At 39.3% G+C, this 27,640-nt stretch overlaps 1 protein-coding gene across 1 annotated transcript; it reads right to left on the bottom strand.

The window, feature by feature from the left end:
- Window positions 1–251: 251 nt before the first annotated feature.
- On the bottom strand, window positions 252–27,431 carry MAN2B2 (mannosidase alpha class 2B member 2). The gene is made up of 19 exons (XM_077177737.1): window positions 27,168–27,431; window positions 24,974–25,120; window positions 21,012–21,117; window positions 18,486–18,658; window positions 17,094–17,209; window positions 15,948–16,125; window positions 14,517–14,715; window positions 11,439–11,629; window positions 10,523–10,709; window positions 9,550–9,683; window positions 8,256–8,512; window positions 6,136–6,327; window positions 4,157–4,409; window positions 3,941–4,051; window positions 3,634–3,826; window positions 2,826–2,981; window positions 2,344–2,456; window positions 1,372–1,489; window positions 252–484 (listed from the first exon to the last, which is right to left on the bottom strand). Exons 1-19 carry the CDS (start codon window positions 27,297–27,299, stop codon window positions 390–392), a joined length of 3,051 nt encoding a protein of 1,016 aa, XP_077033852.1. The 5' UTR covers window positions 27,300–27,431; the 3' UTR covers window positions 252–389.
- Window positions 27,432–27,640: the final 209 nt, after the last annotated feature.

Below are 27,640 nucleotides of genomic sequence, written 5' to 3'. Positions count from 1 at the left end.
TCTTAAGAGAAGACTCTTGGCAGCACTATTAATTAGAAAGGCAATTCAAGACTGCTGGACTAGTATGATTTTGTTAGTGCTCCACAGTGAAGCATTGTAGAAGCAATCACTTCAAAACCATCAATAGCAAGCAAAATAATGTTCAATATGCTCACTCTGCAACACAGGTCTTTTTTGCATTGAGCAAGTTTCAGAAAAGAAAAGTTGTCAATAATTAACCAACACAAACACCCACAGCTGAGGCCAACAACTCAATTAAATTCAAAGTTTATTCCAAAATTAATTTTTCTTTCATTAACAGCAGTAGGATGTTTTTCAAGATTATCACTTGTATCTTGAAACAAAACTTCAAAGATATTACATATTCACCTGAAATACATCATCAAACATTATTGAACCTGAAAGTATACAAAGAAAGTCCTTATTTCCTTTGGGTGAACAGTTACTGTAAAGTCTTCTGAGGTCTCTGTGCTGTTGAAGAACCCTGTAAAACACAAAAGCATTGGTTATTTATTAAAGCAGCTTTACTCAAATGGACATGTTGTTCTATCACATCAGTTTTAACTCATCCCTTCCCTAAAAGCTAGTATTTGAGCAGATTCTCCTCCCTAAAACTCAAAGTAGTATGGAGCCCAAGATGTACCCATTCATAATATTAAAATATACAACAATTTCTCTTGTTTTCAAACACGTGGCTCACACAGAAATTGTGAAATGACTCTTCATTTTACAGTCGTGCACCTTTTCTTCATCATGAATAAAAAGCTTGGAGCTGCAGGTCAAATTGAGCTCTAAACTCTCACCCAGCCCATTCCAAAACCTCTGCAAGCTTTTTACAGGGCACAATATGTATGTAAGTGACAGTAAGAACATTGTCCAAGCAACTAACTGGAATGAGAAATAAAATGAGGTCACCCACAGCATTGGATCTGAGTGTCAGCCCTAACTTGAATCACATCCATAGAGTCCTTTAAGCTGATTACAGCAGAGTTTTTTAACTGCAGCTGTGAGTTTTTCTGCAGCACAGGCTTCAACTTAGATAAACACAACTCATCAGCACCTGACAAAATCAATCTATGTCACAAGTGTGAATTCATAAAGTAGCCACTTCTATCTGGACAAAGAAAACTCCAGAAAGATTCCAAGCTTTTTAACAGTTCTAGGTAAAACAAGCTATCAGATAAATACAACAGTCTGGTACTTGCAGGGAATCTGAGCTAAATGTTCCTACCTGCAGGCTGTGACAGGTACCAGGTCTGTCATACAAAACAATAATGCATTTCTAATCTTGCAATTTTAAAAAATATTTTTAACTAGACTAATCATCAAGCTTCAACAGTCAATGGACACCAGCCACCTTATTCCACCTACTTTTGCCTGGATATTGTGCAGTCTTCCATTTCCAGCGCTCCAAAGTGTTCACATCCCAGGTGCCTGTGAGGGATCGCTCCTCCACTGCCACCACTGATCCCACTCCCTGTAGCAAAGACTGAGTAAAGAGAACACCAGAAATCAAAGGAGGCCTCAGAGACAAGAGTATCAACTCACCAGCCTAGCACACAGTAAGACCAGAGAGAATTTTCAACTCTAGCATTGGCCTGAAATTGGAGCAGAGACTTTGAAAATCTGCAAGGTCGTGCAGCACAAGGGCAAATACAGATTGGCCAGGCTTCACACCAAGAAGCTGAGGTGCTGAAAGCTTCCTCTGCATTGCAGTACAGAGTCTATTAAAAGGGCTGAAACTCACACTCTCCTTTTTACTGAAACAGAGAATTCTACACATTGTTCCCCATGTTTCTGTCATGACAATCAAAATAATAAACTGCTGCCATGGAGTATAAAGTAATCTATTTCCATAGGAAAGATCAAATAAACATGAAACTGAAAAAAAGTGAGTACATGATGGAAGTGACAAAGATTGAACAACTCACAGAAATAAACTGTAGAGAAAAAAAAGTTTTCCTTTAACCCTGTCCAAGATTCATTAATTATAGGTTTTCAATATTCAACAATTTTCAATAACTAAATAAACAACAAAACAGAATCCTACTCTCTGCACTGGTTAAGGTACTGCAGGAAGTGTTACACTACCAACAGCTCAGCAGAACCAGTCCTACCCATATTTAGCAGATCTTCATGCTGTGCCTATGGCAACTTCATCTGAAGTGATGGCTTCTATGTTGCAAAGCCAAGTAAGAAAAAAAAGGCTCACTTCCCTCTGAGGTAAAGTGCTACTAATACATTTATATACATCTTTTGTGTATTTCATTGTACACAGGATGTGGCATTCCAGAACCATTTCTCTCTGGAATAAAAACAACTTACTTGGTGGGTTACATTTACCTTTAGATCTACTATCACAGGCTGAGACAGCACAGGATCCTCTCCAACTTCATACAAGTGTCTAATTCTTAGCAGGACACGACTGAAATCTGGATCACCTTGCTGCTGTTCACCTTCAACAGAAATCAAAATGCATATATTTTCCTACTTTAAAATTAAACCCAAGTCTTAAACTTTAATTTTTTAAACTTTAAACTCCCATGATTTGACCTTAGTTCCTCTTTTTTAAAATTGGCAAGAGGACTAATATCAGGAAATACCCACCTCCCACTTTGACAGGAATGTTACCAACAGGCATAACAAACTCATGCAGGAGAAATATTTTACTACTTGGGCAGAGAAATAATACAGCACAATTAACTTCCTTGATTGAGGAATTTAATGCTTTAAATAAATCAAAATACTAGCCACAGAAGAGAGAAAAAAAAAGAAAGCCAGCCTATTTAGGTGTAAAATCCAGCCACCTTTTGGAAGGCACCTACCCATGTGGATGCTGTGGACCTGCTCTGCATGATTAGAGCTGTACCTCCACCCTGGAATGCTCAGGGTCTGGAGATGAAGATTAGGTGGCAGAGTTACAGGCAAGTCATGGACTGAATTCTGCTGAAGTTGTCGGGGTAGTTTTGGTTTATCTCCTCCTTTATGCAAAATAAAACAAAACAAACATTAAACAGCCATCACACACACAAGCCTGGCTAGGGCACTGTGGAAGGGTAAAGGGCTTTTTGCTTATTCTGCCAAGGCAGAGGCAAAATAGATGATATGCCTTCTCCTCCAAGGCCTTCCAAGATACTAAGCAGAAAGCAGCATGATTTTAACTGCTAGAAAAGTGTAGCAGAGCTTTCCATAAAACAAATTTCACTTCAGTTTGAAATTGCTATTTTAATACCAGGCTTCAGTTTTAGTTGATAAGGTGAACAAATATTTTTAAAAGAATAACTCAAAAATGGTCATTAAGGACTCAGCATCCAGGAAGCTGATATATGGTGCACTACCTACTTTGCACTAATTCCCTTTGTGAACATTTTGTTCTCATTAGATGCTTTAAAATTTATTTTCCTCTCAAAGTAGAGATAATTATATAACAAGAGAAACATTACATATACTTGGACAACATCCATGTTTGAAATTAATGCTAAGTAATTATCAGGCTCTAAATCTGTCTCCTAACTCACCACATGCTAACTTTGTTTGCTTGAAGCCTGCATTTAAAAACTCAACAGCATAAATCAAAGCAACATAAACAAGCCATTCAGATGCTAAAGGTAGCACAGGGGACTGAATGATTACCTGATAATGCTCCAAACATCACTACTGGCCTATGCTCCAATGCCAGGCCACTTGTCCGATACAAAGTGTTGGTGACAGCCTTGCTTCCTAAAATAAGCCAGATTACAGGGCGAACCACTGAAGAGTCATTCAAAGTGAGATTGTTACTCAGGTCCCACTCAAGGTTGTTCCACAGTCTCCTGTGTAGCATCACCTGTATTGGGAAGGTAAATGTCACAACAGGAATCAGCCATCAGGCTTTACTTACATTATCGGCAGCCATGAAAGTATGCCCACCTAGAAAAAGAAATACAAATTCAAACTTTACCTCAACTTGTCCATTCCCTTGACTTGACACACCATGAGCTCTTTCTGCAAGCAGCATCAGCCTTGTGGTGTCATCTTCTATGTAGGCAGTCTGGACCATAGGGTAATAGTTCTGCAACCACACAGCAAACCATGCAGAGATAATATTAACACAGAAAACAGTACCAGAGAGCAAAGATAAGACACAGCTGACTTTGGATTACACCTTAGTGCCTACCCGAGCCACTGTGTTATTCACATATGCCTTGAATGGTCTTTTCTGCATCTGATACCCATTGTTGTCAGTGTAGAGAAGTTGTCTGGTGTTCAGACTTGTGCTTGTTCTTAGAATTGCTTCCCGATTGAATTCCAAAGGCCCAACGCTGTATTCTTGCTCTATCCTACGGCAGAGCAGCTTCCCATCGTAACCTTCTGGTACTGAATACAGCCTGGTGTACACTGCATAAATATAGTCCTGGGAAGTAACATTGCTATAAAATGAGAGGAAGGATGCAGAGTTTATAAGGTGGAGCACTTGACTGGTTATGAAAAAACTTGCAAGGCCCTCATGTCATCCTACACAAACAACTTTCTTGCCCATTTTCTATTTATTTCATGCACAATTATTTTTAATTTCAATTTAACTTTCAAATATACAGATATTCAACCAGAGTAGGTGATATCCTGTAAGTTTCCTTCACATTACAAGTGTAAGTAGGATTCTTCATTTCATTACAAAGGTTCTGTTTTTCTCAAAATTAACAACAAATTTAAAAATTATTATGACTCTCTAAGAAAGATATCTACATTGTACAGAATACATGCATTTTTTCAATCTGGGTGACATCAACTTTGATGCAAGAACTCCACACTATTTTCCAAAGGTCCTTCTCAACTACAATCCTTGAGCAATGCCAAAGACTTCAACCTAACAACCAGACTTAAAAGGGGGTGAAGGGTTTCTAGACTGATATAATTTTACCACAGAGAACAGTTAGTTCATCAAGGGTCAGAGTGACCTTATAAAGGATTCATTTCTCCATTCTCTAATTTGCTTTCAAGATAGATATTCACAGTTATGAAAATGTATCATTATGACAAATTTCCATCCATGTAAGCTATTAGCTGCAATATTCATTGAGTTCTACAGAACCAGTTTCTCAACAGAAGTTGCATTAAAAAATGCACCACAAAGGATTACCCTAAATAATCTCCACATCCCTCCCCCCCTCCTGCTGCAGTATGTGCTTCAGAAGTGGGCCCATGTGAACCTCAGGAAGCTCAACAAGACCAAGTGCACAGTTCTGCACCTGTGTCAGGGCAATCCCAAGCACAAACAGGATGGGCAGAGAAGGGCTGGAGAGCAGCCCTGAGGAGAAGGAATTGGGGGTGTTGGCTAATAAGAAACTCAACATGAGCTGGCAAATGTGTGCTCACAGCCCAGAAACCCAAGCTTGTCCTGGGCTGCCTCCAAAGCAGCAGAGCCAGCAGGTCAAGGGGGTCATACTGCCCCTCTGCTTCCCTTTCATGTAACCCCACCCAGAGAACTGCATCCAACTCTGGGGCCCTCAGCATGGGAAACACAAGGACCTGCTGGAATGAGTCCAGAGGAGGGCTACAAAGAAGATCAGAGGGCTGGAGCATCTCTCCTATGAAGACAGTTGAAGATTGCTCAGCCTGGAGAAGAGAAGGCTCTGGAGAGACCTTAGGGCAGCTTTCCAGTACCTGAAGGGGACCTACAGGGGAGCTGGAGAGGCACTTTTGACAAGGGCATGTAGTGATAGGACAAGGGGAAATGGCTTTAAACTTAAAAAGAGTAGGTTTAGATAAGATGTTAGAAAGAAATTACTTGCTCTGAGGGTAGTGAGACACTGTCACAGAGAAACTGTGGATGCTCCATCCCTGGAGGTGCTTCAGGCTCTGGCTCTGGCTCTGGCCCTGAAGGTTGGATGGGGCTTTGAGCAACCTGGTCTAGAGAAGGTGTCCCTGCAGAGGGTTTGGAACTGAATCTTTACAGTCCTTCTAATACCAACAATTCTATGATTCTATGATTTACAGGTGGTGCTTGCTCAGCAGCACATTCAGCAGATGTACAATAGTTCTTTTGTCTAAAGCCTAAAGAGTACAAATACACAGAGCTCACTGCTTAGGAGTAACTGTACAGAAGTAACCTCATACACATCCAGACATTCCAGTGAAGCTGTAATGGTGCTGTACCTGTAGAAATACTGCCTTATCTCTGTCATCAAGCTTCCAGACATCACTTCCAACCCCACTGCTTTTGATACTGGAACAGCTGAAGTATTTGGAGCAAACAAGTAATTATCTGAAATGGGTCCTTTCTTTGTGTCTCCATTTACGTGGTACTCAAGGAACTCCTGGGTGAACTGGACAGTCTGGTTGGTCTCCCTGAGAATCCACAGAAGAGTAAAAATTATATAACTTACAAACACATTTTGTACATGATAAATGCAAAGCTGAACAGCAACAGGAACGAGGCAGAAAATGTAAGGACAAAAAAACTGTTTCTTCACAGTGGATTGATTTTGTGAGACTGAATAAATGAGAACAGCAAAGAACTAAAGTGCTTCCCATTAAGATACATGTCAGTTTGTAAGCAAATGGAGTTTCTATGTAATTTTCTATTTTTGTAGAAGAGAAACATCTTAAGATTAAACATCATCTATATTATCTCATTGTTTTGATGCCAGAGTTACTCCAGGATTAAAACTACCCATTTCACAGGAATGAGATACACTGCACTGCTCCAATGAATAATTAGGTTCACTGAACTTTGTAGCTAGGTAAAATCAGAATGATGCAAGTTTTCATGTCTAACACTGGAATAATGAAATCAACAGGATATCAACATTTACAATCACTCACTACCTACTGTATCTCCTCCTCTCTCCACTGAAACTTACAGTTTGCTATTTATGACTTATTATCACAATTTTTAGAAAGTCATATGAAGGCAATTTAAGATGTTGCTCTCAGCTACCTGCTCTGCCTTTGGCAACTTGCTGTGAAAACAGGAAAGATCACTTAAACTAGCATATAAATTTATATTGCTAAACATTTTATCTCGTGTTAATGCAGCTACCCACAATTTGTAATAACTGAGGAGAATATCCAAGTGTTTTCCACTACTTCTCTTATGAGGCACTTTCAGTGCAGGGGCAGGATCTAGAACTTCTAACTGTTGCAGTTGAATGTAAAGGGCTTCCCAATTGAAGATCCCAATTTCTTTCAACCTTTCCTCTCATTCTGACCTGTGAGGCCTCATTCTTTCCCATTATCCCAGTGTGAACTTTCTGAAACTCAAGCATTTTGAGCTTGTCTGAAGGCTTGTGAAGAAAGTGAATATTTCATTTCCCCTGCATGCTGAATTCCAGCTCTTGCTGCTTGCCAGAACAGGATGGAAAAAACTGGAATCTGAATTTAGATTTTTGTTCTTCCACACTATATTTCTCATAGAATCTGGAGGCAGTTATGATCTGGAAGCACTCTGAGAAAACACTCCAGGGCTCTTTAAGTTAAGGTCCAGCTATACTTCTAAAACTGATTTTAATGATACTGGACAACAAGTTCTTGCTCTAGGAGGCAGAATTATGAACAAAACTGCAAAGGTGAAAGAGGTCTAGCCATCACCATGGCAGTGTAAAAGGGGTCAAATATTCCATCAGTATATAATAGGTGACAATCTGAATCCTGAGCAGGCAAAATGCAGCACAGCTGCACTGAAGCTGAAGAAATTGGGCCAATTCGCATCAGCTGAGAGAGACCAACTGAAAACCTCAAATCTCATCTAAATCTTGATAATTCTTCCATTTTTCCTACCTGATTAAATGGAAATTCCTTAGTTAAGTTTCCTTTCAAAGAGTTTTGTAGCTTTCTACCACAGAGTGATATGGGACTTGCAAAACACTACTTAGTGTAAGCTCTTACTTTATCACTTAAGGCTCATTGTGCAGCCATAGTGTATGTGCTTCTTACTAATTTTCAATAAAAATGCACATTCACAACCCTATTTTGTTCTAAAGTACACTGAAACTCTGCTGATATACTAGTTATTACTGTCATATGTCATCTCAGACCAACTGCAAAGTTAAACAGGGCAACATCACAGAACTAGTATGGAATTCTGCCTGTGCTAGTGCTGAAGTGTCCTGTAAAAAGAGGGCATGTGAAGCGGGGATAAAAAAGAACTTTAAAGACCATAAAGAACATTTTGTTGAGTCTTGGAATTAAGACACATAATACAAATCCTTGCACTTATTTTTATGAATTGTTTTTAAAAAATCTGAAATGCTATTGAAAGAAGCAGGCAATCTCACCTGTCTGTAATGCTGTGCATCAGGTTTGTGTTTTGGTCAAACACGATCTGGTAGCAGCTGTTAACCACAGGAAACAACTGCTGCCTTTGCTGCCCTGCACGAGCCAGGTCTCTCCGTTTGTACTTGACTGAGCTCCCAACAAAGGCAGGCTGCTGACCTTCCAAGGGTTTAATACTGTATTTTCTGTAGCTCAGGCCACTTATTGCAACTAGAATATACAGATCATAGGTAGACTGGGACTCCACGGAGCTTTGAACCTGTATATTAGCATACACAAAAATGCTTCATTACAGAAAATTAATTAGCAAGGCAATTACCTTCATGTGTTGTAAGCCCTAAATTATAAAAATTAGCTTCTACTTTAGTAAGTTTTTAAACATGCAATTCTTATAATTCTAAATTATAATGTAGATCCACGCTGCTTTTAATTGGGAGCCTGGTGAACTTGGATTAAGCTGAGCCTTTCTAGTGAAGCATGACCACGTGCCAAGCCAAAGAGACTGATGGTTTGCAGATGAAGGCAGTGTGGTCTCATGCCACCACATGCATAGGAACAAGGGACAGCTGCTGTGCCTCAGTACCTGACTACAATGTGCCTTCATGCATGGTCACAGTGGTAAGCCACAGGTCACAGAAACTGTGCAGCTGGCAGAATCTGCTGAGCTACCTGGCATCTCAGGGACAGAGGGGAGCATCTGGAATTGTGCCAGGCCTCTTCAGGCCTTATGTGCAGGAAGCACTCCTGGAGATTTATCAAGCCCCTGATGGCGATGCATTCTGTACAGCAGATGCTCCTGAGAAAGGCCAGTGCTAGCCCTCACTTGAGGCCACCTTCTTCCCTCCCCTGGAACAGCTGCCTGTCTTGGAGCTTGGCTGTGACAGAATGAGCCTCAAATGGCAACTGACTGACACCAGTTTCTAAGACCTACATTTCTTAATTCTCTTCTTCTCCCTCCCCAAGGCAATCTGTCAATTGTTCAAACAGGGCTGTCAATTGTAAGGCAATGCTTCAACATAAAAGGATTTATTTGAAACAGTGTTTTTTCACAAAAATAAAAATAAGGTAAGAAGCACCAGGTCACATACAGCAGACATGCAAAGGACAGACCAAACACACCATAAGAGCAGCAAGTCCTTGTAGAGAGTAAAAAAAGTGTCTCTGTTGAGACAACAGACAAGCAAAAACAACCCTTGAAGGACAAGTAGGAAAATCCAACTTCAAGAGGAGGTAGAATCAGTTAATGAAAACTGACAAGTGAGAAAAAAGTAACAGAAAGAAACAAAGTTGAAGTACCTGTGCTGGCACCGAACGTCCCAGCTCATCATACACACTCATTGCCTCACTGCTGACAGAAACTGTGACAAAGGTAGTGATGTTCCATGCCAGTGGGTTATAGACAACCACATACAGGTCCACATCTGCAGCACCTTTGTGCAAAGAAACAAAACTTGTAGTCACTACATGATGTATTTTTAAAATGTGGTATTAAAATGTATTTAAGGAATCTGTCTAGGTACAACTATCTTACAAAATTTCAGCATAAAACCCTGCAGTAAAACTTCATGATTGAAAAAACGAAAATTTTTTACAGTCCTTCATTAAAACCTCTTCTGCTTTATTCTTCTATTCTCTGCCCAATCAAAAAAGACCATGTATTCAGAAAAGGACACCTGAGTTGAATGTAAATGCATTTAGTGAAGATAAGCTGCTTACAACTCATTGTCATGCAGTATTAACTTTATCAGTTATACAGAAGATCAAATGAGAAGCCTCATTTAAAAACAGCCCTGTAAAAATCCAAATGGGTGTGTTGCACAGCCCACGGCACTGCTTACATCTGACTGTTTAAAAAGTTTCCAAAGTCAAGATAAAAGGGAGTGTACAGTCTTTAGAACAGACTTCTTAAAAATCCTTTTACATTTTTACACAAGCTGGCAGTACATTACAGCAAGAACATTTCTTGACTCTGACTGTGCTCCTTATCATGTAATGCCCTGTCGCAGAGTAAAGTTAACTTAGTGACTACTCTGATCAGCACCTCTTCCTTGTATTACACTGAAGTCTGAACCTGAGAGCCAGGTCTAATAAATGCACTGAGGGAGAGTTCTGTCTAACATCAGCTGAGAAATCCTGGGTGTCAGAAGGCAAACATGATTTTCTAGCCATGGTTCATAGAATTTCAATGTACATAATATGTTGATTGTTTTGGAGGAAAACATGATAGCTTTCATAAGGTTGAAAACTAGAAAAGCTGTGCAAAAAGTACCTGGTTCTCCTGAGTCTTTAGTGTAAACAGAAGAATAGACCTCTCCATTCTTCTTTGCATTGTTGATATCAAAGATTATGGAAGCCATTAGCTTCTTTACGTTGAGCATTCCATACATCAGGTTATTCATGTACATGTCCTTCACCTTGGGAGACTCTGTGCCTGTTATACCATCGTGGTGCTGGACCTTGCATTTAGAAGTAATTTGAAAGGTGCAACAGAATGACAACTTCAGGTTTGCATTTGTGTTAACATGATAGTCAACTAAACTTCTTACATACAACTTAAAACAATAAGAGATGACAGCTACATTCAGAGGCAAAAACCAAACAAGTTACAAAAACCAAGAATGCAGCAAATATACTGTAACAAGACAGGTTTTTCATTTCATACTTAGATCTGGTCATTACCTTAGGAGACAAAATAATTATTGACAGCAAAAGCACTGAGGACTGCAAATGGTTAATGATACAAGGCTAATCACTTAGCTGTTGGACTTTGAAGAAAGAAATTTGTCCTTCCTGCTCTAAATTGCAGAAGTAGAGATTATCAGTAGTTTTCGATTAGTTCCATTTTTCTTTGGTTTTTATTTACTTTTAAGAACAATTTTGTAAATAACAAAACTAACACTAGGAAAAGGAATCTCATATGCAAAGTTTGAAACCACATACTCTTTCACTGGTTGAAGAAAATATTTGCTAGTAACCATGATGCATGGTTAGGGGGCTGAAGTCATGTTTCAAGACAGTTTTTTTGAAAAATTGCTTTATTTTTACTTATGGCTTGCAAAAGAGGGTGAAATTATTTCCAAAAATATAAAAGCATCTTTGAGACACTCCATGTGAAATGCTTATGCAAACTTTTTATTTGGAAAATAAACAATTTCATTCAAAGTAGAAAATAAATCAGTCCTTACCTCTGAAACTGCCCATCTAAGACTCTGGAGTTGCTTTAAGGCTTTACATTTGCAAACAGAACCTTCTGGGTGTTTCTGGACATACTGTGTGAAAAAGGATTCTCCAGCATAAAGCAGTGAACTTGCTCTCCTTGCAATTCCTTTTAATGTGCTCCGAGAAGTATAAAACCCAGTCCATGCTTGGAAGGGCTCTGTTTAGAGTGGAACAGTTCCAATACACATCAAAATAATCACTTCATTTATCCTACTACTACTACTGTTCAGCTTCTTACATGAGTCCTACTGGGGATTTACACAGCAGCCATCAGGTAGAAAGGTCACAAAGCCTACAAAGAAACTCAGCCAGGAACATGCATTTTGAAAAACTGTCATCTCTCCTACAGGCCTAGTAACATGCAAGTTTGATACAAAGCCAGTGGCAACCAAGTTAACCTGTGTTTATGGAAATTTCTTCCTTGTGGATCTGCACAAAAGAATTTTTGTAGTTTCACTGAACCATGTATTATTATTAGTTGTTAATAAAATACATTATAATCTTTGGTAATTGTTTCATACACACACTAAATTTCAACCTTTCAGTCAAAGGGATTTAGCTTAAATTTTATTTCTTCAAACTGGAGTAGAAATAGTGATGTGATGACTCCAAACTACTGCAGCACTTCAAACTACATCAAAAGATGCCCTCAAGTGGTTACTGGAAAGTATTTCAAGATTCTGTTTGTGTTAATGTTTCAGTAGCCCACAGACTGAAATAGGAAAACAATTATTTGTTTAAAACCTTCAAAACTTTCCTAAGGGTGGGAGTGTGTGCTTTTTTGGGGGCAATTTCTTTTAAAATACACTAGTGAAATATAGGTTTTCCAAAAAGAAGTTGCAGAAAGTGTTTTCCAAAGAGCATACAAACAAATGTAATAGTCTGCTATCAGCCCAAGATCAAAGGCAACAATTAGAAAATAGGATCTTTAGCTCAAAAAACTTATTTTTGGACTGAAAAGTGCTAGAAGTTTCAACAGAATTAATTGAGTTTTAGCTTTAAACATTACAAGCAGAAGAACCACACATATGTATCAGCACAGTACAACGAATGCAGAGCAGAAGGAAATACTTATCTGGGACTTAAAACTTGAGTTTCCATATATCATAAGTGACACTGAGCCCAATAAGTGACTCACAAAAAAAGGGCATAGCAAGAATAAGAGAGGATTAATCATCAAGAAGCAAAACAGCATGTGGGAGAAAGTGCACTCAAATCTATACTGCAATTGCCAGGCACAGAAAGTCATTTGGGGAAAAAACTGCATCTCTGTGTGGGCACCCAGCTGGAACTCTGAAGGTGCTGCTATTATGCAAGCTAATAGCAATTGAATCCTGCAGGCAAATTATGCCAAAAGATAAAGGAAAGAGCCCAGATGTGAAAGGATATTAGCAGTTAGAACTGGCAATGCTTTTATCAGTAAGTTGTTAGGTATGATCCCTAGAGGGAGTTGAGGGAGTCAGGGATCAGTCCATGCCATGATTCACAGGAAACAGTGGTTATTTTTATTCATTGAAAAGTTAACAGACACATTACAGAACAGTCTGAAATATATGCACACAGCCAAAAATGTGATGAAGCAGTGGTAGCTACAATTATACAGAAAGGTGTTCTAATGAAATCAATGGGATTTTAATAATAAACCAGGCAATAAAATAAACTGATGAGTTTGGAAATTGAGAAATTGGCTGTGTCTTCTCTCCGCATACTTTGACACGAGGTCTAAAAGTGTAAATTTATTGGGGAAAAGAATTAAAGAGATGTTGGGTATGGCATGAATTTTTTTGTATTTTTCTAGTACTTTTCAGCTCTGCTTGAAAAGCTAAGTCAGTGCAGCATGCAAGCAACAAGGAGCAGCAAAGAAATTTTGTAACACTGTATTACAAAATTTCAGAAATACTGACCATATTTTTACTTGTTTAGACTTCAGTTGTAAGAGAATTCTTTCCCACCCCAGAATTTCAAACTGTTTTTCTTTAATGAAAAAGGCAAGACTTTCTCCTACAGGAGACTTTAGGGGTTCATCTACATTAGCATTTTGTTTGGATCAGGTCATCCTTACCTAGTATGCTTTGCTTTATAGAAAAGATTGGATTTGGAGCTCACAAACTGGATTCCTGATGGATGCAACAAGCATTAATGGGCATTCAAGTCTATATGACTATAGTAGAAACAGGTGATCCCCCAGCCAGGGAATAATGTGCTCTGTCTCCCTGATTAAGAAGGCTGAACAATTGCTTTATTAAGCTATACTATATTACACTAATACTATACTAAATTACATACTAAAAAGATATAAAGAATACTAAAGAGATGCTGAAGAAAAACCTGAGACTGTCTGAGACAGCCAGGACACAGCTTTGACCCAATGGGTCAAGGAATCAAAACAACATTCACTGGTGTCCAATTAACAAATCACTTTGGCTAAACAATGTCCATAACACATTCCACATGTGCCAAACAACAGGAGCAGTGAATATAGCTAAGAATTGTTTTCTCTTCTTCTCTGAACTTCTCACTGCCTTTCCTAGGAAAAATCCTTGGAGAACTTGTGCCTGCTGCTCTCTGTGAAGAGAGCTGAGGCCACATATGACTAGATTATAAATTTCCTACAATTACTTAGTGTTGACAATTACAATAGTGTTGACACCAAATCCTCAACATTGACTGTTTCACTGTGGGAACCCCCTTCCACTGTAGTAACACAGAACTACCCCAAGAGCTTTCAGATTGCCTTGGTCCCTTGGTTACCTGTAGCTTCCCCAGACATTCACAGATTACTCCACATCACATTTTCCACCTCTGGTCGAAGCTATGCATAATCCAGTTCTTTTACACAGTAAAAATGAGACATTGTTCTATTTGGCCACCTAACCATCTTTTTTACACAACTAAGTTGGGATCACCTAGTCTGTTGATGACACCTCATAGAGCGAACAAATCTTACCAGAAGGCATTTTTCTTCTTCATTGCTCATTTTGCCTTATTAAAATTTTACAGATGTACCTTTGAGGCAGACATTAGGCAGCTGTGAACTTCATTACCTGTTGAATATGGAAGAAAGTCTTGAGAGTCCCGAGTTTCCCATGTAAGATTCCTGCTATAGACTGCTTGGAAGTAATCACTGACAGTGGCATACTGGACAGACACTCCAAACTCAGCAGAATGCTTGTTGATATAATCCACCAACAGGTCCATGTTAGAGTACTGAACAGATGCATTAAAGAACTGTTTGTCACAGCCCTGAAATTCCAAACACAGAACAGCGAAATCACTTTGGTCAGATAATTAGGGAGGATCATTTTTAACATTAGTCTATGTTCCAGGGGTATTATTTTGATTTTGACTGCCCATGTAACTGATACTAGTTACAAAACTATCAAGACTGGGCAGGGTTACTTGCACAGATTGTCTGTAATCATGAAAAAATCATAAAAAAGCATAGAGTTTTAGAACCATATATTCTCTCTACTTCTTTACATAGCATTATCACAAGCACAGAAACCCATAAGTTTTCTTAAATTACTGCAAAACTGTGGGTTTGCATCTAGATGTTAGGGGTTTATTTGTACTGCTAAAAACTTCTCATTCCAGCACAATTTTCACTATAGCACAACTACAGAGTGTTATATTCTACTTCTCACTCTCTAAAAAAATAATAAATGCAATATAAGCAACAGTGTCATAAACACAGGAGAAAAACAAATCAGTGACTCATGAGTCAGAAAAAGTTTTTCTTTGTAACAATAGATATTGTGGGGAAATAGTCCATAAAGAACACACATAATTTAATATGGTAATTATGAGACCAGAAGCACCCATCAAAATTAGAAACCAAACTGTACATTCAGTTTAGGCAAAGTTATTCTTTCCTAAGGACTTGAAAACAGCAAGAGCACATCAGTGCTGTGTGTACATGTAGGATGTAATTAACACAGCATATTGCTGAAGAAAGTGTTTGGATGACCAAGCTGGGATATGCTTGCCTATGGTCCTAGCTAAAATACAAAGACTCTAAAAGAAAATGATTACACATCTGTTAGGAAAGACCATGTCTACCCAAGTGTCACACACTTTCCTATAATGCTACAATTTTTTTAACACTAAGGTATGTTGGGCTAAGCAGTTAAAAAAGAAGATCATTTAAATAGACAAAGCAAGGGGTAAAAAAAGGAAGCAATGCTGTAATATATAGCTATGCAAGAAGTTATCTTTACATTGAGTAGGGTGTAAATATATTGAGTATTTTTTCTTTCTTGAGTAGGATGGAAGACTTGATAGACAACTGGCAGGCTATACAAGGAAATTTTAAATATCATTATTAGTCAGTCATTTGGACCACAATTATTAGAAAAACACTTCTTGTCACGTGGTTTGTACCAGCATTTCTGCAGTAGCTGCTGCAGCAAGAACCATCCACTCACACCCTGGTGTGTACCTGTCTCTTCTCAAGCAAACACTGACCAGGCACTTACCCATGGCCACAAGACGTCCCCTGTCCGGAACCAGGCTGCTCTTTCCTTGATGTTTGCCACCATGGTTTGTGCATACAGGTGGAGGTTGGCATCTGTGACAGGGAGACTCATGTTTGGATAAACACCATCTTTTGGTGGATCTGGGAAAGTTGCAAATCCATTCCAAAAAAATCCTGACCTAAGCAGAAGCAGAGAGCAGTAAGCTGTAAACAGGGTTTACTCAACTGCAAAAAACAGATCAATAGTGCTGGAATAAAATGGGAATAAGAGGTAAAAAAATCAGTTTATATTCATTGCTAGTATTTAGGTTTAAGTATTTATTTGGGGGTGGAGGTAGGGGAAGAGTCTCCAGTTTTCTTTCAACACTCTGCAACTTTTCAAGTCCCTGCTGCTTGCTGGCATAGAACAAAGAAACCATAGCTTTGTAACAATGAGGATGTTCCCCCAAGTAGACTTGATTTTCAAAGAGTATTTTACTGGATAAGCCAATAAGCAAAATAAATTTTTCAAAAGTTCTCAAATTTCTTCACAAAATTAATGGCAATTTTTTGTTGCTCTAGTTTATACCGGCACAATAGACACAACCTCAGCTCAAGGTAATGCTGAAAATCTCCCATAGAAAATCAGTTAGCAATAGCCAATTCCCTACTGAGCTTCCTGGAGCTTTCAAATCTTTATTTCCAGGCAGAGAAAAAAAAAACCCAGTCCTGCTTTGGACATTTTCTATTTACAGTAATTAATTTGTTTCACATTTTTATTCTATTTTTTTTTAATAAGGACTGACATTGTAAGTAAGTCACTGTATTTTAAGTAGATGAAAGCCATACCTATGTTTCAAGCCTCCTGGTATAAGAAAACAAGTCTGTCAATATTTAGAGGTATTTTTAATGCCTGCCAGTACCAAGTGCCACTTTTGAGAATTCAACTGTTAGGTACTGAGCAAACTTCTTTATTGTGGTGGAAAGCTGAGGATGCTTAATAACTCTTATTCAGATCAAGAGTCTAGACATCTCCTGGACCTACCACAGGTCAGGAGAAAGCAGTAGATACTTTTGAAAGAAAACAGTCAAAGAAAATGTTTAAACCCCAATAACATAAACTCTCCAAAGTGAACAACATTTCTGCATATTTAGGAAATCTTTGGACCTGTTTGAAAAAGGTAAGTGTGATGGAGTACAGTAACTGTACTGATCCATAACATGGGTGAAGATCTCCTGTCTTGCAGATAAGGAAGGAGAGCCCTGCCACACAAACTGAAGCTTCTGGAAAACAAAACAAAACAAAAAGGTAAGAAACCATTACCCTTGATGACATTCACAGAAATATATCATTAACAACTTAAGACTTCAGAGTTCCCATCTTCCCTTCCACCACTTCTAATACTTGTAAGTGTTTTTTTCTGAAGATCCAATGCCAATGGTATCCTAGGGAAGGTCACACACTATATACAGGAGGCCACATCAGTGCCTCTTTCCATTAGAATTGATGCAGAAGGAGAGGAGGCAGCAGAGTGCCAGCACATTAAAATCCAGAGATAAGCCTGGTTTATCACAGCCTTTATACCTCAGCTGTTTCAATGGAAGCTGAACACCTATAAGCTAGAAAAGATCCAGATGTAATCTGACTGCACTGTAGTAAGTGGAAATCAATTTTTAACTGATGATAATGTTTAAATTCTACTGAAGTAGAATGTTACTGTTTTGGAAGCCTTCAGATTCTTAAGGGCCAGAAAAAAAATAGCTGGGCAAAGATTGTCAAAAGATCATAAAAGATTTTAACAGAAAGAAAGAACTGCAAACCACTGCAAACACAAGGTGGTAGGTCCAGGCTTCACTAAATTCAACATGAATTCTGTTTTCTTCAGAGACACTTGAGTTCTACCCAAGATTCATAAAAACTGCCTGGTGCCCAGAACACAGTGGTGAATGCCCCATATTTTCACTTCATATTAAAGTAGTGAGTAAAACTGATGACAGATCAGGGTCCAACAGAGTGATGTGAAAAGCATTTATTGTGTATGGGACACTGTGCAAGAGAGGGCAGAACAGGAAAGAAAACCTGAATTCAGCAAAACCATGACTAGCTGCCACTTTAACTGGCCTAGTATCATTAATTTTACAGGCACAAATAAATGTCCCAAGCCTGACAACACTGTGCCCAAAGGTTAAAAAAAACCCACCTACTCACATAAAACCCAACAGACACAAGATTCCCTCAGGGAAAGCTGGAACTCCCAGATGTCTCTGCTTCAAACTCTCTTAATTCAGTGTCCATTTAGACTTGCCCATTTGCCCACATTTTGTGTCTTCTTCAGGCTAGATTACATTTTATCACTGACCAGAAGTCATGAAGACATTAATTGACCATATAATACAGATTTAATGTTTCACCATCGTCACATGCAATCAGCATGTCCCATTTAAACAAGAAATACCTACATTTTCTTGCCCAGATGACAGAGATTCTTATCTTAATGTCATGTTTTAGATTACTGTAAGTAGAGGCCAGCAATGGTTTCATTCCTAGGGGTATTTTTACCTTGTTTTTCTGCATGTCAGCCTTCAGATCATAGTCAATACGAGAAATAAGATGAGCATTGAAACCAGCCAGAGCAAAAAGAGTTGGTGTTGTAGCTGAAGCTCCAAAAGGATCAACATGCCAAGAAAACTGAGGCCTGAAGCCAAAAGTTTCATACAAAAACCCATGACCTTCTGCAAAGCAAAATTTGTTTAGGTTAGGCACACTTCTAAAAGTTAATTTCCTAAGTTTAATAGGGATATTGTGATACAGGTAAGCACTTAAAAGATAGCTTCTTGTTGCTGTTTCCCAAAGCATTCAAAGTTTTGGGAATTTAATCATTCACACCAAAAAGTTTCATACTGACAATGTTTATATTGTTATGCCAAGTATAACTTATTAACATTATAAAAGATTACAACAAAAAGGAATTATGATTAGAGACAGGTCTTGGAAAAAGTACATAGCTACAGATTAGGTTAAGGCTAATAGCCAGGTTGAAGTCTGCACGAAAACAACAACCTAGGGCTTAGTTTAAGTTTGCTTAAAAACCATAAAACCCATTCTCAGAAAATTTTAGTCTCATATTAATGACAAAGGGACAGGGAAGCAAGCCATCCACTAAACAAAACTAGCATGAATATGATTATCAGTTACATGAAACTAAAAAAGACAAAGGTTAATAGTGAACTTGATACTTGATGTTATTTACAAGTAATGTTACTAATTTAGTTACTAATGTTACTAATATAGAAATGAGTATTGAAGAAAGAAAGCCCCAAACTAGGAAAGCCCAGACAATAGCATGAACCCAGAAAAATCATTTGAATCAAAGTAAAACTACCAGGAAAGCAGTAGATTTTATTTGGAACTCAGGTATATTGCACTTGGATACTCATCATTAAAAAAAAAAGAAAAAAAGGAAAAAGAAATTGCAGATCATTATTTCATAGTTACAGAATTATGCTCAGAACTATCTGAAAATACAATCATATCCTCTCTGGAATAACTCTATTTCAGATTTTAATATCACATTTGAATAAGTGAGGCTGCAAGGCCTCTTCCCACTTCATCTTTCCCATGGTTAATGTCTTCCCTAGCTAAAATATTCACAATGTGTTTCAGTATTCTGATAGAGACGTATTTGAAACAGGGTTTTCTAGGCTTCTCCAAAACACTGGAATTCTGGACAGACAATAGAAGACATGAAATCTAGACCACAAATGTCTGCACTGGCTTTGTCATCTCAACTTGAACTCCACAAAATCAATTTTCTTTGTACGTACTCATATTGAATAGAGGGTTCAGGACAAACAAATGAGAATTTTAAAATACATTAATACTTTTGTTCCTGGCTAATAAATTACCAAAATTGAAATTTCTTTTTTAAAAATAAAGATTATGTTTACACAGAATGAAATGTTAAATTAGAAAGAATGTCTTTTTCAGCTAACTACAATGTATAGAAAAGCTGTGTTTGTGTTTAACAAAAGGACTCTTCAATCATTTTAGTATTTTATTTAAGAAGTCCTAGGTTCAGTGCTCTAAAGCCCATAAAGCAACCTTTGAACACGGAAGTCAGATGAGAGAAAAAAAGTTCACATCTCCTCCTCTTGGCCATAGTGTACAAGATACAGAAGCAGCTGCTAATCCTGAGCTCCTGATAAACACTGACAAGGAACAAGGCCAGTGGTGCTGTGCAGTCAGATGCAGAAATAACAGAAGTGTTTTCTGCCCCTTTGGTGTCCCATGCAGAAATGCCACAGCCCTGGCACAGTTTCCATCAGCCATGGCAGCTGGTGCTAACACATCCCCTCCTGCTACACCCTCCTGGCACAGAGCAGACATCTCTAGCACAGAGGTGGCATCAATTATCCTGTTTCTGTTTGCACTGACCAAAGCAAACAAACCCATGAACTAAAACAGTCTTTGAAACATCAGATGGACAGGTGTAACATACAAATGTTAAATGAAAAAGTTAGAAGATTAAAATGGCAAACAGTGCATCTCTTGGAAATATTTTCTAACAGAAAACGATGATGATTACAAATGAGGGTTACTTCATCAAGGAAGTCTTTCAACTCATTTTAGTTGACCTCAGTGACATTCCCTGTGCCCCTTTCTGCAGAAGACCTTGTCTAAACAATACAACTTTCCTGCACTCCGAATTGCTACCAGGTCTTTTCCTGAGGAGTGTTTCATACCCTCAATTTCACCATAACTATCTTCTCAGGAACTTTGCTCTCAAACACACACACAGACAAAAGGCCTCTGCTCCAAACAAGTTTCTACCTGACAAACCAGCTTTTGGTAACCTTTGTTACCAAACCTTTGCTGCAGAACTGTCATGTCAAAACTAATGGGTTTTTGTTTAAGCAACAATTTTTATACGAATAATACTTTGGCTAGTAAAAAATAAGAAATGCTTTAATTAGTTCTTAAGATGTCAGAAATTAATAGCAATTTTGGAGGGGAAAAAATGAAAACGAAACAAAGCCTCCAAGGTCACTACAATGAAAAATAAAAGTTAAATGCAAATATGCATACCCGTCAACTGTAAAATCTGATCATCAATTAGTGTCACAGCTTCATCATGCATCACTTGCCCTCCAATGACAAATTCCAGTCGTCCCTCCTGAAGCAACTGATGGACCTATGATATTGAAATTAAGACACAGAATGTAAGCATCATTTCAGTCTTATCCAAAAAGGCTGCCAATTCATTTGCTAGCACATTACCTAGACACAACATTTGTCAAGAAGGCACCCAGGAGAAAAAGTGAGATAAAAGTGAGATACAGGGCTGTCTGTACTGAGGCTATCTAAAGGAGAGTAACAGAGAAAAGAGGGATTTCCATGTGCTGCACAGTGCACTGATTTATCCAGCTTACACTGAAACCAGGTAACAGGAACAAAGGATGCCAGGTAGGCATTGACCTTTTGGTGTTTTTCAGTAGTGCTGTTACTGTGCCTTTTTATACTGCCTGAACACCAGGCACTGCACTGGCAGCAGCCTGTAATCCTGCCTCAAGGCAGCTAGAGCTGGAGGATTAAACCAGGAGATGCTAATGCTTCTCCCAAAATCTTCCTCCTGCTGCATCCAGCTTGGCTTAGGGAAGGCACTTGGTGGCTGGATGAGGGAGCAATGGAGCCCCAGGCAAGCAGTAATACTCAGGGTTTTAACTGGAAACTAGATCTCTGGGATGCAGACAGACAGTGCCATCACACCATGGCCACAAACATCTCTCCTCACTCCCTATGCATCTATCTTGCCCTTGGGGCACAGACAAGTTGCTCAAGACAGAATGCTTTATTAAGAAATAGTTATTCCACAGGTTTGCCTGCCTGAATAACCCACTGATAACCTGAATTTCTGGTCTTTTTCCTAGTTAAAAAAATGTCAGTATATTACAACCTGCTCAACTTTGGTGGTGGCTTTTTTTTTTTGGGGGGGGGCGGGGGTAGGGTTGGGTTGTTTTTTTCTTAGGGGGAGGGGGGGAGTTTAATTTCAGCTCCTAGAAACAGATATGCTGACAAGTACAGCCTTCAGCAAATGCTGGATGAAGAGGGGGATGGTGTTTGGAGGGAGGAAGGAATAGTCTATGTCCCTTTCTAAAAGCATCAGGAGTCTTCAGGTTTTATTTTAGTTACTTCAGAAATTCAGAGCTATCTCAAACTTCCAATAAGTAAAGTTTATGCAAATATGTATTTTAATCCTCAACATTTTTTTTTTTTAATCTGTCATGTAGGATGCCATTTTTAGAGCTATTATGTTTATTTTCCCAGGAACCTTCAGTGTCTACTCAGATAGGATGCCAGATTGTCAATTTTGATTATAATCATTTCTCTCCTTCACAATGTTGTGAAAACGCTTCAGGGCTCAGCATTCCTAAATTAGTTCCAGCCGACTGTGGTGACTGATTAGCATGCTGGGAGACCAGATAACTGATATCTGGTGTCAGCACAGAACTGGCCCTGACCTACATGAAAAGAATCTGTAATTATTATTCCCCACTTGGATGGATGTCCAAAATATACCTCTGATCCAAACTTGGGGCCACAAAAATGTTTTTTTAATGTAAGTTTTGTGGAACCACTGAGTGGCTGGAAAAACAAGAAAAATAATTCAAGTAATTTAAGTAATATCCAATCTTCTGTCTCCCAAAAAAAGAAAATAAAACAGTATCTGTACAAGAGAAGCACTTTTTCTGATCAGAAGGGGGCAAAAGGAAGGAGGAATGGAGGAAACAGAAGCAGTAGTACTATAAGCAGCAGCATTCTATGGTTTTAGGATGTATCTGTGATCCTTGGGACCATACTACCATCAACTCACCCCTACAAACCAGACAGAAGTGGCTACACATCTTTTTTTCCCTCTAGTTAAAGCATGCAGACATCAACCCACAGTAAGGAGGTAGGAATGGTTCACACAAGAAAATTCAGTGTAAATAACATGTGCTAAGAACTGCAAGGTTCCCATCTAGCTGAATACTGCTGCAGTACATTTCACTCTTACATATTCTCTTGTCTGAATTGAAAAACCAACTTCTGTACCCAGGTGTGGAAGAGGTTTTACAGCAACCTCTGTGAGCCAGAGAGAAGTTTGGTAAGAGGATCCATGTTTACCCCTGAAAGAATTTTCTACCAAGGTCACTGACATAGAAACCAAGAAAGAAAGAAGGATAAATAAGAGAAAACTGCAACTGTCTGTTCCAATAAGCACCTTCTTTATCTTTCATGACCAATGAGTAAAGTGTAAACTTATGAGTGTTGTAAGAATGTATAAAAAACATGCATGCTAGAATAAAAACAGGTTTGAAGCCTTCTGAAAATGGAGTGTGTTGCTTTGTATTGTGACCATCTCAACTATGACACCCAGGCTGTACCTTTTACTAGTCTTTAATGCTATAGTTCCAATACAAAGCTTCAAAACAACACTAGAATTAAATCCTAGATGCTTCAAAACAAACTAGAATTACATCCTGTATTCCAAGCAAACCACTAAATGAAAAAAAAAAAGAAGGGAAAATTAAAACCAGAATGCCTATACCACAGAAAATCATTAATGCTAGAGTTCAAGTGGAAAAAGCAGGGCAGTAACCAGAGTGACCTAATTTCAGGGACCAATACTTGCAATTTGCTAATGTTAAAAACATATCATTTAACTGCAAATTAGAGTATTAGAGTTTCAAAGTTAGACACACAGGTTTAAGAGGAATTTAGTTCTAAACATTTTAATTTTGAGAGAAGAAACTATAAAGTAACTAGAGAACTGACTACACAATGCGTAAAAGCAACAATTACAAATAATTAGGCAAAGAAACTAAAGCCTGAATCATTGGTACTAATTTTGCACTACTAAGGTCAAACATGACCTTCTGGATTCCACATAACATTATTCTTCTGGATTCCACATAATAGCAGGAATAGATATTAGAAACATGGGCCTTGACTTTACATTTGGCCTGTAGCAGCAGAGCTTACTTGAAATAACATCAGCTCACCTTTGAAAGTTGGAGGACTTCCCTGTCCTTCTACAAAGCAGTTCATATGCTGTTTTCTTCCCCACTTACAGTACAGTTTTCTAATTAAACAAATCTACAAGAAAATTGTCCTTCAACAGGGCAGAGTTTACAGAATATGGGCAGAGTTTACAAACACTGTAAACTACCGACACCCAGCAAAGTCTCTCCTGCAAAGGTCAGCTGTGCACAGGCTGTTATTTGAATACAGAACGTAACAGAAGATTCAGAATAGTGAAGAACTATGTGAAGAACACCAGACAAGAGGTATGGTTTTTGCACAATGCTTCAAACATCCAGAACTTTAAACAAACTGAAATGTAAAGAACTGTTGATAGGCTCCTGGTAACAAAACAGACCGTGGAGTTCTAAGTGCCCATGGGAAGTTGCACCTGTACACCCTTTGGTTTTAGGATCCAAAATAAACAACCAGCTGCTAGCCTATCAGTCTAGTCTTTGATTCAGCATGTTTGTTTCGTGTCAGAGGAAAGAAGAAGTGACAAATAAAACTCCACAATGACGTTACTAGAAAAAAATCACTGCCATTAAATGTACAGCCACTACTTTGCACACTATGTGTGCTTACAAATGGCAGGTTTTTGAGCAGTACTTAACTGCAAAGAACAAAAAGTTCCTTCTTGTGAGCAGTGATAGGTGGCGGATGTTTTAATGGATATTGGTGCAGCCTGTTTCAGGTTCACCCACATCTCAAAGTAGCATGGCCCCAGATAAGTAAGTTGCTATGAAACAAGCAATGTAAAGTGTAAAAAATCTTCAGTGCAAAGGTTACTACCTCCTACTGCTCTCATCTATAGCTGGGGTTTAACCTCTTGCAACTGCCTTTAAAGTCCTTTAAGTGCTAGATTCAGAGGCAGCTTACATCAGACCTGGGTAAAAAGCAAATGGTGAAGTACTTTGCCCCTATTTATCCCCTGAAAAGAGTGTGGATTCTTTGTTAGCAGGAAGCATGGCTCCAGTGCAATTTACCTGCTGCTTCTGTGTATCTGTGGCTACCATATCCCACCAGAGTCGAAAGAATTCCTGCTCCACTGCAATAAATTTACGCTGTTTTCCTTTCATCAGCTCTTCTATAACGGTAGTGTACACATTCGCTGCGTAAGCGTGCATGCTTTCCTGAAAGAAAAAAAAAGTAAATAAATTCTGGTTTGCCTAAATTAAAAGGGCTGTTTTAAGCACTCATTGGGCTTGAAAAGAGAGATATCAAAAACCTCACATTTGCTGCACGCTTCCCTTGTAGCCTCAGAAAGATTGAGTTCTGTCTACATACAGCCTTTGGCCCTTCTGCCTCAGAAAACATCCTCCTGACTGGGGACCTGACTAGATCAAGGTGTAGCTTCTCCCAAGAGCAGTACCAATATCAGCTTTCTTTTAGACACACTAGGAATGGCTTACTCTGCTCCTAAGTGTTCACCTTAAATCACTGATAGTATTTTGCAGCACCATAAGGACCCCACATGCACACTTCATTCTCCCATTCCAGCTCCTCTTTTGACGGCCTGAATTACCAGAATTGCTTCTTCAGAGCAAGTGTGACTCTGTGCTGTGCATTACCAGTACAATGCAGTGATGCATCTACTGTAAATTGAACTATTATGAAAAATAACTCTATTTTGTTTGATGTTTTAGGATAGAGTAAAACCAATCTGGTAAAAGAATCTTAGAATGAGTTCAACTGTTGACACAGAAAGTGTGAGATTTTATACATCTACCCTATTTCACTCCTAAAAACATCTCTATTCCAGAATGAGGCCTATGGGCTTTTATTGCAATACAAATATGACAGCTGTACCCATCAAATAATCTACCATAGTGTTATATCCTATGAAATGGTATCAAATTAACAACACCATGTTAATTTTGAAGTTGTGCACACAAGGAGATACTTTTTGTATACTTACCTCGACCAGAACAACTTTTGTTGACCAGATCATCTTCCACCTTGTACTTAATTTTAAAGGGATAGAGAATGTCTAAAGACAACAGCCAACATCCTAGGATTTCCTGAGATGTCTGTCTTTCCTTGTAACAAAGTTATCTGCATGTTATTGGACAGTTAACACTTACCTACTTAAACAACTGGTACTTAAGAACACCTACCACAAAATGTACATCCTAAAGTAGCTGACACATAGATCTCTCCCCACTGAAAAACTAATGGACATGATATGTAAAACATGAATGCAGAGTTCCAGTTTAGGTAAATTTCCAACATGAAAATTACCATTTGAAACAAGGAGATGAGGTAATAATCCAAATCAGAAATTGACTTTTCCTAGCTCCTTGCTTTCCACAAAAGAAACACACCTTTGTAAAAATGCCCATGCCACTAGAAAAAGGAAAATATTTGACTGTAGGAGGAATGGCTTAAAATACTGTTTGGATTATCTAAATAATTTCTTCCTCAATTATTTTCCCATTGGTTCATAAGAGTTTTTCAAAATCAAGATTATTAGATACTTAAAACAATGTGAAATTTTAACTAAGGATTTGAAGCTTTAGTTTTGTGCTCTCTTATGCAATTTCTGAGTATGACTTTGAAGTATTAAAGGAGAAATTCACTAATCTTTCCTAAAAAGGGAAGACAAAATAACATGCACAGCAGAGATAGTGGGTGAGTCACTAGCTCCTTCTTATTAGTTAGGCCAAATGCCATTTCACTCTAGTGAGTGAAGTATCTGCAGCATCTTTCACACATAAAGGAAAATAATTCATAGTAATGAATGACAGAAGTCTTTCCTGGGGTTTTGGCTTTGTAAAAAGATAAACGTAAAGACCACGAAAAACTGCCACATAATCAAAGCCCCATCAAACAGAATTAAGACTTTCCTTAAAAACAAACAAACAAACAAACAACCCCATCAGGAGCATCCTGCTGAACACAGGCGCACACAAACCCACAGCCCAAGGGCACGGCTCCTACGCTAACCATGCGTCCTCCAGAGGAGGATCCCGAACACCAGGGGACGGCGGACACCCCAGGCCAGACTCGGGGCAGGAGCTGCACCGGACAAGGATTTGCGCGTTCCTCCGCAGGCGGCGCGCCCCGGGAGCCCCGGGAGCCGGCGGCTCCCGGCCCCGTCAGGCGGCTCCAGGCAGCCCTGCCTGCGGCTCAGCCCCGGCCGCAGCGAACCCTCCCCAGCCGTGCGGCGCCCCCGCCGACCTGCACCGTGTACACCCAGCCGACGTCCATGTGGCTGTGGGCCACCACGAAGGCGCGCAGGTCGCCGGCGGCCCGCGGCAGGAGGGCGAGGAGCGGGAGCAGCGGCAGGAGCAGGACGCGCGGGGCCGCCATGGCTGCTGCGGCGCTCCCGCCGCACTTCCGCGTCCCGCGGCACCGCCTCCCCGAGCAGAACGAAATAAATAAATAAATAAATCAAAGGAGGGGAAGGAGTCTCCGCTGAGCGGGAGGGCTCCGGGGCCCGAGGGGTGGCTCCGCCTCAGCCCCGAGCGGCGCTGCGGGGGCGGGAGAGCGCCGTGGCCGGCGGTGAGGGGCGGAAAGCGCAGCCCCTGATCAGCTCCCGAGCGGCTCTCGCTGGCAATTCCCGAGCTGGATTTTGGAACACTGGGCTGCTCAGGGACAGCCTGAGTTCTGCACCTTGGGCACCCATAAATCCTTTTCGGTTTTAGGAAATT

Source organism: Agelaius phoeniceus, chromosome 4 (assembly GCF_051311805.1).
Source record: "Agelaius phoeniceus isolate bAgePho1 chromosome 4, bAgePho1.hap1, whole genome shotgun sequence".
NCBI lineage: Eukaryota > Metazoa > Chordata > Aves > Passeriformes > Icteridae > Agelaius > Agelaius phoeniceus.
Note: the sequence above shows the minus strand (reverse complement) of the source record. Positions and strands in the feature narration are given on the sequence as shown.